General features: G+C 43.4%; 1 protein-coding gene across 1 annotated transcript in view; it reads left to right on the forward strand.

Annotated features, from left to right (window-relative positions):
* The window catches only part of SEMA7A (semaphorin 7A (JohnMiltonHagen blood group)), a 266576-nt gene that overhangs the window by 208744 nt on the left and 37038 nt on the right, over positions 1-20794 (forward strand). Inside the window, exons 8-10 of the mRNA XM_069624587.1 lie at positions 6420-6592; positions 12080-12191; positions 12907-13099. Of these exons, the coding sequence (XP_069480688.1) occupies positions 6420-6592; positions 12080-12191; positions 12907-13099 (478 nt within the window). The remainder of the gene's footprint in view (positions 1-6419; positions 6593-12079; positions 12192-12906; positions 13100-20794) is intronic.

The raw sequence follows: 20794 nt of genomic DNA on the forward strand, positions 1-20794 counted from the left end.
CACCGACTTGCATCCACTGCCAGGAACAACTGCCCCCGCTGGAGCGTTCTCACCACTTTAAGGTACCGTGTCCGCCAGGCCTCCCTTTCTAAAGATTGCAACAAGGTAATAACTCCTTAACCTTCTGGACTGGGCTGGCCGCCTTTACCCTCTAACTGGTCCCTTTCTCTGATCCAACTCCTTTTTGAACCATTACAAGACTTTTGTGCACTGCAACCGTGTGACCTTGGACACATTTTGTTTTGATCCTCTTAAAGCGGATCCGGCCTACTGACTCTGAATTCACGGTTTTACTTTGCCTTCCTCTCTTGTTATGTTCTTGTAAAAGTGTTGGGATCTGTTTCAATTTGTTCTCTGCTTTTCTCTCCCCTTTTTAAAAAAAACTATTAGAGTGCCATCTACGTTAAGCGCTCACCGCTGTCTGAAAATAAGTGGGGCTTTACTTAAGACTTGTCTAATATTCTTTTAAGGGAGTGTATATCTTTTAGTTACCGTGTTTTTGAATTGCTTACTATAAGTGCCTGTTTTTTTTCTACATTTGGTTTTAAATAAATAATTATATCTCTTTTGCACCAAGCCCTGGTCAGTGTTTACTTGTTCTATTGTGTGCTCTTGACCTATTGTGAACACTCTGTATACTGCCTAACTCTTCTTGAGGGAAGTCTGACTGCTCAGCCACAGCTACCAAGTGAATCTTTGTGGTACAGACTGCTACCACTGCCAAACACCTGTAGTTCTAAATCTTTTGCAGTGGTCCCAGAGGGAACTGCACAGGTTTCTGCCTAACAAGGGGCACACATCTTGCAGGTGTGGTTTGGTTATTTGCCCACTCATTGAATGTCCGTGGACAATCTAATCCCTATGGCCATTCCCACCAACTTCCTGCCCCTCTCTGCCCAAAACACCATCTCCTGGGATCTTTTTGAGCTCGCTTTAATCAAGCCTTACCATCGAATTTTGCACTCAAAGTGCCTGCCAGGTTTTTTCTAAGCAGTCTTCTCAGATCTAATGACTTAATTGGAGCTGTGATTGCAAAACTGTTGTAACAAAAATGTCAACCAAAGGTCTGCCCACTTGATTAAGAAGCACCTTGCGTGTCCCTTACTAAAGTCATGTCAAAACGAGCATTGGCAAAGCCAACTGGTTTGGCTTATGTATAAGTATTAGGCAAGTGCTTTTGCCATGCCTACACAAAAGCCCAAACTGTTGGAATTGCCAAAACCTGTTATAACATTCTGTTGGGTTCGGCCAGTTCTGATTGACAGCCAGTTCTATCTTCCACTGTATCCCATCATTTGATGGGAAAATAGCATGTGCAATAGTTAAATAAAGAGTATAAAGCAAAAGCCAGTGTAAGTGCTATGCTACTCCAGTAAGATAGCTCAGCAAGTGAAGTGCTCGCTGAGATAATTGCGTGACCTAAAGTTGCAGGTTTGAATTTCAGCACTGCTGTCTCAGTCTGTCATCCTTCTGTGGTCGATATGTTGAGTACCATTAAATTGGGCAAGAATATTAGCAATTATTACAGCACTTAGAAGCTTGAGAAATCCAGCATGAAGAGTTATAAAGACCTTATGTTATTAAAAGCATATTTCTTTTGCTTAATTTTACATACCTTGGTTTATCGTACAATGTAACATTGTATTGTGTATTCCCTCTTTATGTACTTACCACTGCCTACATATGTTTGCCCATCCTTTGTATATTACTATGTAACCTAAGCTGAACCTTTTCTTGTATCTTCTGCACCCTGATAACCCTGGGTCTGGTGCGCATTGCAAATAAATAAACAAACAAACAAACAGAGACTCTGTCAACTAAGTGAGCTTTCAGATTGTGTCAATTTGCAAATGTAAATCATGACTTTTCGTTACATACTTTTCCAAAGTTGGTGCCGCAAGGGATCTCTTCCCAAGCTCAAAGGTTTCCATTACGCACGACATGTGATAACTCAGGTGGTACTGTCCGGTGTATCATTTTTTTAAGGTGGTAGTTTGAATGAGTTCTATGGCGGCACTGACCATTATATTATGGCATGCACTTTTGGGAGAAGAAAATTGAACTATTTTTGCCCGCTTTTCAAATCGCACATTGATTTGTATACTCGCCCTTCCCAACTAAACGGTTAGCCGCACTCATGAATGTCTTTATATAGAGGATGTAAGCACATACCTGGATGTGTAGGCAAGAAACCTCAGTTTATAATGAGTGTTCTGAAAAGGGGTGCTACTGCTCGCCACCCAGCTTTGCGTCATCTTCACTCTAGTCCCATTTTTCATCTAAAACTGAGCGGACCTGATTCACGCAGATTGGCATTGGAGCAAATGAGGGGAAGCCCAAAAGTGTAATGAGGGGTCAAAGGCAGTGAATATGGCAAGGCAAATATGCACAAGATCACACATTGAATAGCTTTGAGTCAAACATGCACTCAGGAACCAAGACGCATGTAAACTAAAACCCAGGATTGGCAAGTAGAACGTGATAAGAATACAATTATATGAAAGGGGATGTGGTGTCAGCACTTAGAAGCTCCTTATTATTACAAAGAAAGACGGCAAGCTCCTCACCCACAATTGCTGTTACAGGTACTGTCAGTGCTAAGCCCACATACAGGACAAGCAACACAAGTAGCTGTGAGCTGACATCAGGGACGTAATTTCCGCAAAATGCCATGGGTAGCAAAAGTGACATTACATGACCCTTGACCTCTGATGACATGACAGCAAGGGATTCCACTTGAACCCACCCCGAAGTGACTTCACGGGAAGCGATGGAACATGACTGTTTACTCCTTGACAAAACAGGAAGTGGCATCACATAGCACTGTTTCTAAGTACACTATGAAAAATATGGTTACAATATTACTGTAACGTGATAAACATTTCATACAAGAATGGATCACCATATGTATTGGCAGAAAAAAACATGCTATAACTGTAACTTGCGAAAAGCAAAATACATTGGGCCTCATTAAGACCCAGGCGGTAAGGGGTTTACGGCGGCGTAAACAGCGCCGACCCTTACCGCCTGATTCCGAGGTCCCTTAGCGCCATGGAGGTTTAAACACCTGCTTTTAGCAGGTGTTAAAATCCATGGCGCTAAGGGACCTTGTTGTTAATTACGCCACCGTAATTTACGGTGGCGTAATTAACGCCTTCCCCACTCCCATTATGCCCTATGGGGCAAAAATGGGAATGGGGAAGGGTAAATGGGTTAATGGGGACTTACTGCCCCACTCACCTCGGAATGGGGCGGTAAGTCCGCCAACCACCATGGCGTAAACATAGTTTACGCCATGGTGGTAAAGGTACGACCCAGGCGGTAACTTACCACCTGGGTCGTAATGAGGCCCATAGTCCAAAATGGATGCCTATTCTACTCTAAATGCTTTTTGGAGGATTTTGTCTATAATGTGAATTTGAGGTGTTTAAGAACAGACTAAAGCAGTGACTCGCCCCCTGAAGTGTGCCTGAAATAAACCTTTGATGAGTCTAGCAATTATTCTATGTAATTCCAGAAAGACAAATAGTTCAAATAGCCACAAAGCATTGGCCACAGCCCAGGAGCTTTAAATTATTTAAAAAAAAAAGAAAAAAGAAAAGCTTTTTCTATTTTTTAGGGTAACAAGGGAGACCACAGAGGTATCAAGTGCGACCTCAGGGGTCGCAAGTGTGACCTCTGGCGACCCCTAAATGACGTCCCTGAAAACACCCATGATGATATTGTATAAGGTAAGTCAAAGACAATACTCACAAGGATGAGAAATACCACCTGAAATGTCAGCGAAGCCCACGAACCCTGTTGATCAAACAGGGTCCCAGAAAGGCTATAACAGAACAGGGAGGAGAACTTAATACATCAGACTCCTGACAAGAGACAAGGTGGAATAGTGATTACAGAATAGTGAGGAAAACATAGACATTCGCACAGGAGCTGGATACAACAGCACAGCACACCTAACAATCAATAGGAAACAAAGGGAGAAGTGCAAAGGAAAACTGGAACAGACTCCAAGAGAAAGTAAAGATACAGAAGTAGGGGAAACGAAATTGCAAGTGAAAAATCTCCCCCTGCCCACCTAGGGAATGAAAATGGGACACACTGGAAAATCTATAAATGAGGGGAGTCTAAGGATCAAGGTTGCACTGCAGAAATAGGCAATGATCTGCGCAATCTGAATGACACAAGGCCTAGTAAAATAGTTGTTTTGTCCTGCCTTTGTCCCCCACTTGTCTTGTCACAACTATAATCACTTGTGCACATGCGTGTGATAAATGCCATATCATATCAAAGTCAAAGGAATAAAGAACACAGACAATCTGGGCTGCACAGAAAAAGAAAAACACTGTGAAGTTGTGACTGAAAGACAGAAACAGAATCCAGGAAGCAGAAATACTAATAAACACACTAAATTCAAAATCGAGGGAAAAGGTAACAAGAAATAAGAAACAAGCAACTAGACACTAAGCTACGAACCAGGAACAAGGGACCAGTCACAAACAAAAACACTGCATTAATGCCCAGCGCTGGACTGAAGCAATCTGAGGCTTTTAAAGCTGGCTAGCGAGCACAGGCCTCAAGTGTACTGCTTGCTAGCACCTGCTAGCCACAGGTGCTGCTTATCCTCCACCCAACCTTGTCCTGCAAGGGTGGAGATGAAGCAGTGAGCCAGGCATTCTGGGAAGCATAGTCATTTGATTAAAGTAGCATACTGGCTGGCAAAAACCTGGAATGGATCTGGAAAGGAGGTGACATGGAAACTAAGGATTTAACGCTCTCAAATCACCACAGCATGTCTCATAAGGTTTAGAAGTAATGCCCAATAGGAAATAAACCCCAAATGAAGTCCCCAAGTGGCAGGAAAGAGAGCGAAGGGAGGAGTGAATCGTGACAAAGAGCCTCTCAGGTCATCACCTGCTGCCTTATACCTGATTAGTAAAGCATTAAACTGGTACAAATCTAGAGATGCCTGTAAGCAGATCTTTGTGAATCACATTTGCACATGATGATCCTGGGGTGCTGCAAGACTCTCTGCATTTGCTTCAGTTTTTGGCTTTCTGATTTAGGTATCAGTGGCAAATCCGAGATGTGCAAGGGCCTCCCTTAATTTGCTCCAGTTTTAGGCTTTGTGAATCAGGCAAAATAAATCCTCACCCATAAAATAGTTTCATACACTGTACAATTCAGGAAAGAAGAAATATTTTATCGACTTAACAAAGCCAATAAAGGATTTGAAAATGTCTTTTGGAAAATGCATTTGCTGAGTCCATATGGTCCGGCTACTGCCCATTTTAGCAGAGCAGCGTCCGCCAATTCTACCAAAGAATAATTGACTTGCGTCTTGTATTCCAGCAAAGCACCAGGAGCCCACCGCTTCGGTTTTACTGCACAGCCCATGGCAGTGTTTGAAATGATTCTGTCTTGGTGGCACTCTCGTTTCTGGAAAAATTGATTGTATCCGGGAGGGCTTCTTTGCACTACAGATACCTGGAAACTAGAGGGCCACTGTTTTATTTCATGTATACCCACCAGAAGTGGGCATTGCGAGCCAGTAAATGTGTTTGTTAAAATGTTGAAATGGACACCATTCACCTTTGCCTTAAGCCATGAGGCTTGGTAAAGTGATTGGACCATGAATCCTTTCTGTCTCCCTTTCACAGGGGTCTGCAACCTCATGCTCCCCATATTTTGAGAACTCCAACTCCCATGGTCCCTTAGCATTGACTGCTCTGGCTAGAGCTCATGGGAGCTGTAGTACACATCATCCAGAGGGCAAATCTTTCTCCAACCCTTGACCAGTCACATTATATACTAGAAGGGATGGATCAATGGGCAAGTAGCTTCCATCTCTATTACATCATTCATCATGAATTTGGGGCAAGGCTCAACAGCCCCTTCTGCCTATGTTATCTCAAAATGTGTGGAGACTCCACAATCCAGGGATAGAAGTCCAAGAGTTCCTCTATCTCTGTCACAAAAGATGTTTTTGCCCTGAGATTACCAATTTCCGAATGTTCCCATATACATAATCCACACAGTGACTGACGTTCTGACTACCGTCATTGATAGCCATTTTGTCTGAATCAGTGGTTGAAGTGGGTGGGGCGGTTGGGAGCAGTGCTTCTCTTCGTATTACTGTTCCTATACTTTTATTTTTTTAAAAAAACATTCTGGAATGGTTTAGGTTTAAAATAAAAGTGTAGGAAGAAGTTGATGCTTGCACTTCAGTGCACTGGACTGAACATTCCCTTAAACAGCAGGTGTGTTTGTTTGGGGGTTTGGATTGCACGTGGGAGGGGGCATAGCGATGGGGTTTGTGGGTTGCGGGGCAGGGCCAGCAGGGAACATTGTTCCACTACTTCTTTTCATACACTTTGACCACTTGTCTGAATTAATACCAGTTGGGCTTTTCTCCCCAGGAGGATGGAGGTGGAGAGGGAGGCCAGGATTCTTCGACGTGGTCCACCTTCCTGAAGGCCAAGCTGGAGTGCAGCAATCCAGAGAAAGGGCAGTTCTACAGTCGCCTTCAAGACCTCTCCTTCATCGTCCATGAGAAGGAGACCATAGTGTACGGGGTCTTCTCGAATGCCTGGTAAGGACGCGTGGGATATGGAACTGGTCCCACTCACGTGGAGAATCTGTCTTAATTGTTTGACTTGTCCCACTAGAATGGAAAAAAGAAGCACTGTATTTAGCAACTTGTCAATTAAACCACAATAGTAGCAGTGAATGCACCACCTTCACACTCTCCCCAAAAGTTACAGCCCAGGCCTTGGGACATCTCACTTATTTACAAATAATAGAACAGATACAATCTAAACACTTGCAAGACCGACTTTACCATATACATTGGGAAGGTACTGCACACGCAGCAACGCAAGCTAGCCCGACAGGGCCACTGCACCATGAGCATTGCAAATACAAGGCCCCTTTGAACAAATGCAACAGGGAGGATCACTCCACTTGCCTAAGTAATGTGCATCCGACTAGGTCTTAAATGGTACTTATGTGCCAACCAGCTTAGGCCATGTATGTTAGCTCGCAACTCATTCCTCACAGTAAACACCCTGTACTGTCACATGGACTTGCAACAGTAGCTCAGTCCTGACCTGAAGCACTTCTTGGTACTCCTTGCTGTGTGTCCCACACACAGCCAGGCATATGATATGATAGGTTATTTATAACGTGCTTAATACCCAGAGGTCTCTAAGCGTGGACCCGGGGATCGAGCTTGTGGTGCTCAGTGACGTCTTGCTTCCGAGGCAAACACGGTGCCCTGAGCTATCCTCCCTCCAACGTGACCTGCGGACCTGCTTGATATGCTGCTCACTAGTTCCATGCAGGGTTCCAAGTCCATTCATCTGTTTTTAGTTTCTGCTACATGTAAGCCAATAGAGAGTCGGTCTATCGTAGGCAGATCTAGTTCCTGGGTGTTTTTTGGCTACATTGCCTTGTCTTGGTTAGCAGTCATTTTAGGGTCAAGAATGTGGTGGTATTTGTATTTTTGTACAAATATTTGTGTCAGGCCATGGACATTGTGGCGGGCCAGAAGGAGGACGCGGACACAGTGTTGACATTTCCACTGCTTATTTATTAAATTATTGAATAATGCCTATCTTTGCCTATTTAAACTTAGAGGAATCCAATATTATGCCTGAGGTACAGATCAGGATTGGTGCGTTAGGGTACAACAGGCCCTTTTTGACAAGGATTCAAATCTTAAGAAGGATATTGCGGCTAAGGAGGTACTGACGACTATACCAAGTGTCTTGCACTCTTTTACTAGATCAACAGTACAGAGTTCAAGGAAGTTACATAATCAGACATTCTGGACATGCCGCAGACTCTTAAACGACTAGTTGTCCTGGGTATCCCTGTTCCTCCAAGGTTATAAAATCATGTGCACCAAGTCTTGCCCGGCAATTGTGGAACTTGCTGATGCATCGTTTCAAGCCACAACCGTTCCTGTGTCCATTAAGCAAGCTTGCATAACCCCTTTGTTAAAAAAAAGCCTCTTCAGACCCAAGTGTAGCAACAAATTACCATCTTATTACCAATGTGCCGTTTGTATTGAACATTTTAGATTGGATAGCATAGTTACAAATTCAGGCACATGTGGAGGAGTATACCCTTCTCGGATCTAGACAATCTGGGCTCAGAGAGTACCATGGTACTGAATCTGCCCTGCTAGACCTAAAAGCAACTGTGTCTCTTAACAGGGATAAGAGTCATGTGCCCTTGCTTCTGCGGCTAGATCTCTCTGCAGTTTTTGATCTTGTGGATTTTAATATCTTATTTAACAGAGCTCAATCTGAGACTTTTTTATCCAGACTAGCGGTCGGAGGGGTTTTATCTTTTTTATCTGGCAGATCAGCGAGTGTTTAAGAAATGATGTAGCAGCCATGCCTTCCGAGCTCTTGTGTGGAGTCCCACAGGGTGCTTGATTATCTCACACTCTTGTTAATATTTTTATAAAATCCCTATTTGAGATGTTGGATCAGGAAGGTATTTTACACACTAATTACGCTGACAACACTCAAATTCTTTTACAAATGAGAGATGATTAGGTGGCTGATTCTGCAAGGATTAAATTGATTTTTAATCTCATTCATGGATGGGCTTGCACTGAATGAGGCCAAAACTGAGTTGTTGCTTGTGGTTGGACAAACTTTCCCTCACTCTACAAACATTTTAATATTGCAGGATTCATAAAGTGGTGCTCCGGAAGGTGAAAACTCTTGGTGCTTACTTGGACTCAACTTTGTCTATGAAAAAACAAGCACATTTTGTGACTAGTCTTCAGCCTGCTATTTAAGACTGCTTAGTCGGATTCGACCATTTATTTCAGAAAGTAACTGTTGCATTCTTGCAGGTGTGATTGTAGGAGCAAGAATAGACTAATGCAGCAGTCTTCTGGCAGGCTCCTCTCTGAGTAACCTGCCTAAATCTCAATTAGTGTAAAACAATGCAGTCAGGATAATGGCTGGCTTAAAGCTCAGAGATGTTACGGCTGTCAGAAGGGCATTACATTGGTTGCCAGTAAGGAAGCGCCTACAATTTAGGCTGGTAACTATTGGCTATAAATCAATGCTTTGTTAGAGCCCAGCTTACTTTAAGCAGACTATGCCTGAAGCATTATACACAGGTGCTCAGATTTAGTCGTAGCAACCTGTTAGTAGTGCCATGTGTTAAGCTTGAGAGAGCTGGCAGATGTTCCTTCAATGTTCTTGTTCCTCACGTGTAGCACGGTCTCCCCTCTCATATGCGATTAGAGACTTCTCTTGCGTCCGTTAAGAAAGCACTGAAAACCTTTTATTTTACTTAAATAACAAATTTCTGCCTCCAGCCCCTGAACTCTTATGCTTGTCTGTTTTTATTACGTTTAGCTGTTCTGCCTCAGTTTTAATACTTTCTTTCTTATGTTTTTAGTTTGTTAATTGATTTGTTTTGTCTTGTATCCTTTGTAGTGCTTTTTTTATTTAGTTTTTTCTGCTTTCTTCACTGCTTCATCATATCTATTTTAGCACCCATTTGCCTCCGTGCCTAAGGCACTTTATAAATAATGAAACTTAAATGTATTGCTATGAGGGGTTTCCCTACCTATATAAATAACTAAGAAGCTCATCAGTCGTCAAAACGTCTCCAAATAAAAATCGTCAGCTGTCCAAAAACAAATTCTACCTGATCCAACCTCCATTCTAATCAACTAAATGAAGCCAGTAGAATGACTCCCTTCTCCTGACTGGCTCTTCTCAAAGAGTTTCTTCTTCACTCCGAAGCTGTTTTAGTAGGATAGTTTTAAATCGTTTCTTGTCACCTTCTGTACCAGTTCTTGTAACTCCTTCAGAAGGTTTCTGGGTTATTCTCTTTTCTCTGGATAATGTTCAATTGATCCACTACTGCCCTCTGTCTTATCCTTTGATCCAGGCTGCTATGCCTTTTGGATTCCTCTGACATATATTTTCTCTGCTGGGATAGGATTTCTTGGCAATTTATTTCCTCCCTCTCCTGAGGCGATTTACTTAGCGTTTTCTCTACTGGCCATCACTTTTCACTCATAGGATTCTCTTTGTAATATTCTCTACTTTGCACTTCTTTATGAGATATTCTCCCCTCTTCCCAGGGTATTTGTGTTAAAGGCTTAATGGTCTCTCTTATTGGTTTATTTGTTATTCTCTTTCTCACATTGTTACAATTCCAGTTCATTACGTTTCTATTCCATATTTTGTCAGTTTTACTGGAATGTGTTGTTCCTGTTGTATAACAATTCCCTGGTGGCCTTTTGGTTCTTACGTTCTCTCTGGGTGAGCAGGGAAACGTCTGCAAGACTGGCACTCACTCGGGTTCTCCTTTTTGCCTCAGGTTTGCTCTTTTGAACTACCCCAGCGTCCAGCTCTTCAGTCTCTGCGACTAGGTATGGCTGTGGGTAACCAGACACCTCGCTGTTCGCTCAGCGTGATGGTTTCAGCATCGTTGGATGGATGCACCACCCATCAGAAAGCTGTGGTGGTCCTGCCACTCCCAGGACTTGGATTCTCGTCTACTCACCTCTCCAGTGCCTGTGAAGGCTTGGCCTCACGCATTTTGCTCTCGCATTCAGACCACTACTGAAAGCCGGTGGCTCTGTGGCTCTCCTTAGCTCCATTTCTCTCAGTGGTCACGCTGTCAGGGGGCTTTGCCTCTCCTCAGCGCTCCTCCTCTTCCAGTCTACGCATCTCAGTTAAATGGAGGTTTCTTCTTAAAGAGAAAGATTCTCTTTCCTGTTCGTGATGACATATTGTGGCTTTGTCTTCAGGCAAATCTCTGGATTTCATACAGTTCTCGATTTCTGATAGTCCCATACATGCCATTAAGCGGAATAGTTTAGGGGGTTCCTCACAGGAACGGTAGTCCTTGTACCCAAAGGGGAGTCTTCCACGGTGAGGTCCCACTTGCCTCAACCCCTAGGAAGGGTGTTGCGGAGAGGGCTCACCTCCCTAGCCTCACAGCAGGGGCCTACCTTGGGGATAAGGGACAAATTACCTGGATTTGTCACAACATGCACTCTAGCATTCCTAATCTCCAACCATAGTAGATCATCGCTGATCATTTCCAGTTATAGTCAATAATCCCTCATAATTTCCAACTCATGGTCAACCATTGTCGACAACTGCTATATATAGTTTACCATTGCTGACTATCATCATATAGGCCACTTCTCAAGTCACGATTCCCAGGACCTGGAAAGAGACTTGCAACACTGAAGCAGCTCCCTGTATCAAAGCTAAAACTGTTGGCTTTGCCAATGCTTTTTTAATTTTCTTTTTGTCAAGGCCATTTTAAGATTTCATCTCACTGCAGTGGAAAATACATCAATGGAATAAGTCATCAGATCTGTATTCCCCTTGGCGATTTCGCATGAGGATATAGACCACTCCCCCAACTAAACCCTTCTTCATGTGACTTTTATTCTGCCTCCACTCAGCCTCCTCGTTCTTTTGCTTCTCCACTCACCCGCTCCACTCACCTGTGACACCTTGTTGTTCCTAGCCCACCCATGCCATCCCTGTGAATCCTGATCTCGCCCTTCTCTCCTAAATCTGACTCAGACCTGTCCTACCCCCTCATTCTTGAATTGCCCCTTCTCTTACACACTACAATCTCCCTCGGTGCTCCATGCCATTTTCTGTATGGCCACCTGCAGCACCCAGATCCTAGAGGTTTCTGCTCCACTCACCTTCTTCCCGACCCCTAGCCCCCATATGTTCTTGCTTATTGTCATTTTGGCCACAGCCCTCTAATCCCCAAGTGGAGGACTGTGATTGGACGAGGCCGGGTCGCTATAGATTATCAATGTGATGATGGACTAGAAGGTCATCACAGGATATCACAGGATATTTAACATTGATGGAACAGAAGCACTGAATTACTTGTACTAGGTCTTATCAATGCACACAACACAATGGAAAGTACACAGTATATTGACCTGATACCAACAATGCGCAGCCGTGGCACGCTTCCGTCATATGCTGCAGGGCACTGTTTGAACGGCTAAGATACTGACGGTTTACCAACTTCTCTGCTTTTCTTGTTCCTGCAGGCATGAATCTGCAATTTGTGTCTACACAATGAGTGACATTGACCGATTGTTTCGAACATCAGCTTTCAAGGGAACCAGCAATGTAGTCGCCTCCGGAATCCGTCCAGGAGAGGTGAGCCTTCATGCCTATCATATTCTGATATGTCGTTTATGGCTCTTTAGGAAGTGTATCACGTAGGAACCAGTTTGTGTGTACGGGAGGTTGGATTTTGGGACCAGTCTTCGGGAGAAACTTGGGGACCGGTCTTCTGGGAAAGAATGGTTACCAACGGTGAAAGCAGTACCATGAAAATGTTCTGTTGAGGGTCATCAGCGCGGGTAGGCAGGATGGACTGAGTGAGGCTTGTGACCGCTTCCGGACAGAGGCATTGCTGGAGGGAGGTGTTTGAGGGGCTATAGCCCCGGGTCTTTTGCTTGTAGCCCTGGATAGAAGCTCTGGGGTTACAACCAAAAAGGCTAGCTATCCCCCAGTCCTGAGAGTCCCACAATTAGCATACTCCGGATCTTTTCCAGACCTAGCAACACCCCTGCTTCCAGCAATAGGAGGCATCATCAGGGAATAATGACTGTGAACTAGGAATGTGCACTGTGCTAGCAAGCATGAGGTGCCAGGGAGGTGATGGTACTTCAGTAAAGGGGAGTAGGGTGCCTAAACAGACCAGTGAGGTAGATGAAGAGGAGTTGTAACCGGAGAGCTTGATGCCGTAGCAGGAATTGTTCCTTCTTTCATGCAACGGAGGTTGGGAACTGTCACGGGTGGGATAAGTGATATGGTTGAAGAACATCAGATGTATTTCCTGTTTAATACTTCATTTCCCTCCCCCCAGTGCCTGCCAGGAGGAAGGAAGACTCCTGCTGCAACCTCCAAGATGGCAAGTGACCATCCCGAGATGGAACAAGCAATTACGCCCGTCGGTAGAAGAAGACTATTCCATAGTCGTGAGAAATACAGCAGAATTGTGGTGGACCAGATAACTGCAGAGGACAGCACACCCTACAACGTGCTGTTTCTAACCACAGGTATTAAGGGTACTGTGCTGAGCGTGGAGTTCATGTGTGAAATGCTAGAAGCCCTCCCATGTGCCAAAAGGTTTGCCCTCTGGCATACCTGCTCCTATGTGCCTCTGCTACTGCCAGGCTTCCTATGCATGAGTGATGCCCCATGTTAAGCCTCTGGACCTGTTATTGGAGTAACTCTATGGCATTGTGGTTTAAGTTGTCATGATGCTCCTCTTTACCAGTGTTGTACACGGTGCCATAGTGGATGAGCATGCGGTTTGAACCAATTCTCCTGCTACCACATGTAGTGGCTCCACAAGGGGCCAGAGTCTCAACTTTGGGACAATTTGGTTCCATTCCCAGCGGCCCAGATTAGCCCCCCCCACCCACACCTCATCCAAGTTGGTGGGATGGCATTCCAGAGGATGAACAGCCAGGAGAGTCCAGTGGCTTCAGTGAGACATTGAGATGCCTGCAGGTGCTGGCAAGCATTATTGATGGGATTGATGTGGACTTGCCTGCGAGAGAAGGAGATAGCTGGTATGACGTGACCACACCACTTCTCATGTAAAGCGCAACCAAAGTGCTTCAGCATTCAGGCCTTCGATGACAGCAAATCAGTATAGGTGCAACCATGAACAGAAGGGAATGCCGAGACAGTGCAGAGGCGAAATGCAAAGAGGAAAGGAATAGGTGCCCTGCCTAGTTGGAATGCGTTTTCCAGAACCTTGGGTGGTTTTCCTAATGCTGAGGGCAGATAGAAGGCCAATCCAAGAGGGATAGCGGCAGGGTGAATGAAGGTACATCTCTATATCTTTTTCTTCCTAAAGGCTCTGGCAAGGGTGTCCCTGATCCAGGTGGTGAAGTGTCTGGTAGTGCAGTAATGTTTGATGCAAAGTTTTTTTCATTAGGTCCCCTTCTTCCAGATGGTCCAATGGAGGTATCTGGTCTTTCCATCTAACACCTTTCCATCGAATACCTTTCCATCGAAAATTATTCATTGAATTGCCTTTCCATCGAAAAGCATATTCATTGAATAATTTTCGATGGTTAATTTCGATGGTTAGGGTTAGGGGTTAGGGGCTAGTGATAGATTTAGGGTTAGATTTAGGGTTAGATTAAGGGTTAGGGTACGGTTAGGGCTAGGGTTGGGGCTAGGGTTAGATTAGGGTTAGGGTTAGGGTTGGGGCTAGGGTTAGATTTAGGATTAGATTAAGAGTTAGGTTAGGGTTCATCGGGGGTAGGCGTGGGTTTGGGGGGCTGGGGCATGAACCCCCCACGCCCCACCCAATATACAAAAAAACATTAAAATGGTACAAGGAGCTAGCCAGTGCTGACATTTTAGCCCTGGACAGCTCCATGTAACGTTTTAATGTAGAAAATAAACGCATCGAAATGCTATCTTTTACATTTAAAAGTACGTATGAATTTGATGGAAAAGTTTTGATGGATATGTACTTTTAATGTAAAACATAGAATTTCGATTCTTTTACTTTTCGACGCATTGTCATTTCGTTGCATCTTTTTTGATGAAATGACCATAAAACTCCACTGGATGATACACAGTTTATACATAGACCTGCTACCTGACAAGGAGCTTGTGGAGTGAATGGAGTGCAGCCATGATGTGCTCCTGAGATTTAAGGTCCAAGATCATCAGCAAGCCTTTATTTTGAATGAGCTGGAGGATGTAAATCTAACCTTTGGGAATAGGCATGTAGAGACTATTGCAGTAGTCTAAATCGGCTAGGGCCGTGGTTCTGGAATACTCTGGTTTGTGGCATGAATTCAGCTAGGGGAGTATGCATTTTGGAAGTTGTGACTGGTAATGGGATTTTTTGGTGAGGGTCTAGATTGGTCTGTGGGTGGATAGCATTTTGCTGAAAGTGGTCCTCAAGTTCTAAGCATGCATTATTGAGGGGGGAAGTGGAGGGTTATGTCTGAGGCCAGATGAATGGGAAGTGCATAGGGATGGTGGTGCTGAGAAAGAGGTTCTCCGATTTGGAAATGTTAGTGCAAAGCTAATTGTCTATCATCCGATCTTGTGTTTTGGAAAAGCATATGGAGATACGATCAGAGTTGGGGGAGTTGCCGTCAAAATTAAAGGTCTGCTTGACATCATCGGCATGCATCGGAAAACATTTGGAAAGAGCAAGCAAGAGGCAAAGTGAGATCTGCCAGAGGTTTTATGTAACTGCTGAAGAGCCAAGGGGACACTACCGACCCTCAGGGGACACTACAAGTCACCGGGGAAATGATTCACATGAACCTTCCCAAACCTGACATTGATAGTGTGTTTGCCGAGTGTTTGGCAGTGAAGGAGAAGGAGAAGCTCTGTTACCCATACTCTCTGCTGGAGTCTGTTGCAGTCTGTTCTCTGTTTCTACAATTGGAACCCATAAGAACCACCCACAGACGCGGAGCGTAGCGGCGTGTTTGCCGAGTGTTCGCCGATGTGTGAACAAATGGACCTTGAAACATCAGGAGAAATGCATCCAAGAACACGGAGTAAGGTACGTGCATTAGATGCATTAGATGCCCTGGCTGAAAAGCAGCCTCTTATTTCATCATTAGTCACTACATCTATTCCAGCTACTACAAAGACTGCTATAAAAAGCATTGGAAAACAATGCAAAAAACTGCCAACAAACTTATGTTCTAACAAAGTCTGTAAGACGATTATGAACGAAATGTTCTCACCCATCTCGCCAAATAACTGCTCCTCACTGTTGTCGGGTGCTTGTATGGCGTCTGGCGGGTCGCTGGTGGGTCTTGGGGAGGCGTGTGGTTGCCGCCCTGACTCCAGCGCCCTCCGCGACGAGTTACATGCAGTCGTTGTGGCTGTGGCTGGTGATCAGTGCGACCAGCGAGAGGGGTGGTGTGAGAGAGACGGGATGAAGGGAGTGCAGGAGCCGCCTGCGGACGCTGAGTTAATGGCGAGCGCTGGCGAAAGCAGCCTCCATGCGGAGTGCCGCGGGTGAGAGGAAGCAAATTATGGAACGGGCGCAGGTGTTGAGCCTCTGTGCTCTGCCGCAACCTCTTGGCGGGCGGAGGTGAGCGGCCCGGAGGAGGCGAGCGCCGGGCTCCATGAAGGTGAGGGGCTGCGAGATTCGCTTCCTGATGTGGGAGGAGACTGCCGGGAGTCTGGGCTGGCTCCCCGTGCTGCAGGCACAGAGAGCAGAATTAACCCCCTGTTGCCTGGAGACGCGATAAGCCAAGTCGAAGAGCATGCATCCACGGAAAGGCCGAGGCAGTCGGGCCCCTGTGGAAAGCATGACATGGCTCAACAATTGAACTCTGAGATAAATCAGGTAGCTACCCTCTCCCCCCACTCTCAAATGAAACGATCAAAAACAAAGTGCTCATAACACTAAACGAAAATACACACATCGAAGTTTCAAAAAAAAACACCAGTATAAAAAAGATGAATACTGGCGTAGATGATGGTCAAGAGAAAGGTTTGGAATCCTATGGTTTACAAAACCTGAAGAAACAGACAAAAAAAAGGTGTTACTCTACATCTGAGATTGGTACTCTAAGATGGCATTTTAATGGGAAACCCGCCCTCCTGGAAACGAGCAAAGCCTCAAACAGCGGAAAAACCCAAATGATTAAAAATACCCATGAAGGCTCCATCTCAAAAACTGTGCTAAAGGAAAGAAACACTCCACTCATAGGAAATGTGACTTCTGAAATAACAGATGATGACTTATTAACCAACACAGCAGAGATCATAGACATACAGAAAGCAAATTCAACCCCAGGGAAATCTAATGCTATGATCACTAATGCAGAGGAAAGTCTATATGAAACAAGTCGGAAAGAAAGTACATCAAAACAAAGTGGAGAGAAAGTACAAAATGAGTCTTGGGCTCCCAAACGCCCCCGAATTCACTCACCTGAGAAAGTCTCCCAAAAATATACTGGGCAATCTCTCAATTACAGCTAGTAAAGCACCTTTGACTAGCGATATGACAACCAAAGTCACGTCTGAACCAGAAAATCATAGACAAAAGTCTTTTGAAGAAAGAGAGATAAATAAACAACGTGCTTTAGAAATAAAAGCACTACAAGATCAAATTAAAAACTTTTTACCACACACAAAAAAAGGCCCAAAAGAAACTATGTCATCAGAGGAAAACTCTTCATCCACATCAGAGTACAGTCCAAATGAGAGTAACAGAAAGAAAGGAATAAACCTACAAAGACGCAAAAATGGTACCACTCATGGAACAACAAATGAGGTTAGGTGGCTAAAAGAGGCACAGGAAGCAATCATAGCATCTGTATCAATAACTATGGCTCCTTTTTTAAAACTGTATGAAACTCTAAACGAAAATCAACGAGATCAATCGATAATGATTGCCCTAATGAACAGTAAAATGATCTATGTGGAATCAGTGATGGACCATATTAAAGAAAAGTGAAGCCGAGAGAAAGAAATGGATGGAGTGGTCCTAAAAACATTGATTGATTTACTGCAAGATGCTAAAACTGACAAACATCATTTCTTAGAAGGAATTCAAGAAATTATTACAACTTTAGCCCCCCAACCAAGACTGAGCTCCATGCGGCCATGTACATGCGAAGAGCAAAGAGAGGTCCATCGTGTTCCATCTGCGATTCGACCTGAACCAACACAGCCCGATCACACGGAGACCAAGGAGTATCCGACACTGTGCCCCTGAGCGCAAGATTAACCCCTAAACCAACACAAACCGAAAATGAAATTGGCCAAAATACTACATCTGAGACTGCCGAAGAATCGTCGGAAAATGCAGATAAAGTAACAACAAGTGCTTTTCCAATATTTGATCCTAATGCAAATAAGAAGTCAGAAGTAGTAAAGACAAACAACACACAAAAGAAAGGCCAAAAAAGCACATGTAAAACAAAAAATGTGATCAGCAAAGAAAAGAAGAAGATATGCGGGTCAAGGAGTTTCTTGCGAAACGTAAAAGACACAGTGGAAGAAGAGCCACTCAGCACCGTATCCTGCAGCAAACTTGTAGAGACCCATCCCCAGCTGATCTCAGAAAAGATCCAAACGGTCTCTGTGTCTTCAAAAGACGACAATTCACAGGATGGAAGTATACAAGAACTTCTGGATTGCTCGGTATACGACGATGAAAATGTACAAACAAATGAAACACAGGAAAGAGTGATCATGGATTTCAATATATAAGAAGCTAAAGAAGTATGCATTGATCCTAGGGTGTCAGATAAAGAGGATTTCTTAACCCTAAGTGATAAACTAAAAAAATGCACAGCCAAATATTCCGAACTAAATGAACTGAAGGAATGCTCTTCACAGAAAAAAGCGCAACTTCCCAACTTGAATAACGCAAAACAAAACGAAATAGGAAAGGAGACATGGCTTCCGAGTGAAAAACAAGGAAACTCCAGTACTACTGGCCCAAATCATAAATGGATGAAGCAAAAACCAAAACCACCAAAAAACACGGTTGTAATACTCAAAAAAATGGCAAGAAATTTGGATGGACTGATACTAAATAGATCAGCAGTCATGAAACTTCCACAATACATTCCACAATTGAAAACAATAAAATCAGAAGAAATATTGACAGTAAGCTTCCCCGATGAAGCGCGTGTCGATCTGGTGGAAATTGTGACGAACTCGGTGATACTTGCCTCCATTATGCTAGAGGCCTATGAGAACTTTAGAGTACTGGGCTTTAAGATCTCAGAACCAGTAGATTGCCAAAACACCAATGAAGAACCAGGAACCAGTGAAAAAAACAAAACTGTGCTTTTCGAGAGAAAATTCTCGTAAGACGAAGTAATGCACCATATCAAATCGAAAATTGAAAATAGAAAGCCAAATCAGAGAGAGAACTATCAGTATGATCAGAGTGATTTGGGTGGAAGTAAAAACACAACAAGATTGACTACACAACCACCAAACAGAATATCGAAGGGAAATGGAAATGAAGAACAAACTCAAATGTACGAAAAAGAGCATTTAGACAAAATAAAAATAACCATAAGAAGAAATCAAAAAATGGGTGAACCAACAAACCCACAACAAATAACAAAGGAGGACCTGAAATATTGGAATTGGCTAGCTGGCTCTCTTGCTACTAAACCAAAACTGTAGCCACCCATAAAGGTCCACACTGACCAATGGAAAATAGGAAGATGGAACACCAGAGGTTTCCGCCACCTTTTCAATGATTTCAATCCATCCTTAAACGAGCTAGATATAATATGCATACAAGAATCCTGGCTAAAAATAGCCCCATTTAAGGAAGGATTCACCGTGCTATGCAATCCTGCTAAAGGAAGCTCGCTTTTAACACTAACCAAAAACGGGTCAGGAATAAAGGTGATTGAATCTATGAACATTAACCGGTACATACAGGCAACAGTTATACAATTTTAGCTGGAAGCTCCAAAAGTCAATCAAACAATGTTAATACTGAATGTCTACTGGAATCCCTTAAATATCGAAGGTGAATGCTTCATAGACCAAATAATGGAATGTTTGGATGAAAAAATAGAAGCATACAAAGAACTAAATATCATCATCTGTGGCGACCTCAACGCAAATTGATTCGAAGAAAATAAAGTAACTCAAAGTGACACAAATCAAAAAAACCGATCAAAAACGCAAACGTGGGAAAGTATGGAATGAAGAAATGGAAGCAAGGAGATTGCACAGATTAAATGGTAATACGAAGGGAGATATAGCGCCAGCAAAGACCTGGTCAAATGGCAATGTGAGCAATACACTTGACTACATGTTTGTGTGCGAACGATTATTAGTGACAACTCAAAGCTTCAGGATATCACCTTCAAATTACAACGATCATGAACCAATTATCGCTGAATTTTCACATTGGGAAACTCGAATAAAGCAAATATGGGATGTAAAAATAGAGATAGAACATGGCCTAAACCGCTTAAGGTTGAAAAAAAGTGACTTTGATACTGTATTAGAAAATCTAGAAAAGTGGCAAACTAAAGAAAAAATGTCTGTAGAATACGACACATCATTACAGATATTTAGACAAAGCTCTGGAAAATATACAAAATCAAGAGTCAAAAAATTACATGTATATGATCCAGTAGTAGTGATACAAAAGAGATTACTAAGAAAAGATCCACGTGCATTAAAAAATGGAAAGAACAAAGGTATGAAAGAAATGTTTCAAAAAAAGAAAACAAAAATACAAAAACTGGCAGAAAGCCCATAAATCACAATTGTTAAAACAAGGTGCAGAAGTCATGCAGAAAGCAATGTCTAATGCAAATAGTAGGACATTATGGGACCTGCTAAATGACAAACAATCATCAGCAGCGCTCATGAACCCAATATCCGAAAATGTTTGGATAGAGCACTTTGCAAAATTGTTCAATGAGATAGAAACAACGGATATGGAAAATAACACTAAAGAGGAAAAAACATGTCCCTGGGAAATTCAGTTCGATAAGGAGGAGATAAAGTCCCTAATTCTGAGAGCAGGCTCATCAAGAGCCCCAGGGCCAGATGTCTTATCGAACACAGTGCTAAAAGAAGACCCAGAAAAATGGGCAATTTTCTGCGAAAGACTTTTCAAGAGAATTGTGAAGCAGGGTCAAATACCAAAATCATGGAAGTCGGCTATCATCTTCCCAATTTTCAAAAAAGGTAACAGGATGGACCCCAAAAATTATCGGCCAATTGCCCTACTAGATTGTGTTGGGAAAATCTTT

Source organism: Ambystoma mexicanum, chromosome 11 (genome assembly GCF_040938575.1).
Source record: "Ambystoma mexicanum isolate Mex_15411 chromosome 11, UKY_AmexF1_1, whole genome shotgun sequence".
In the NCBI taxonomy this organism is placed as follows: Eukaryota; Metazoa; Chordata; class Amphibia; order Caudata; family Ambystomatidae; genus Ambystoma; species Ambystoma mexicanum.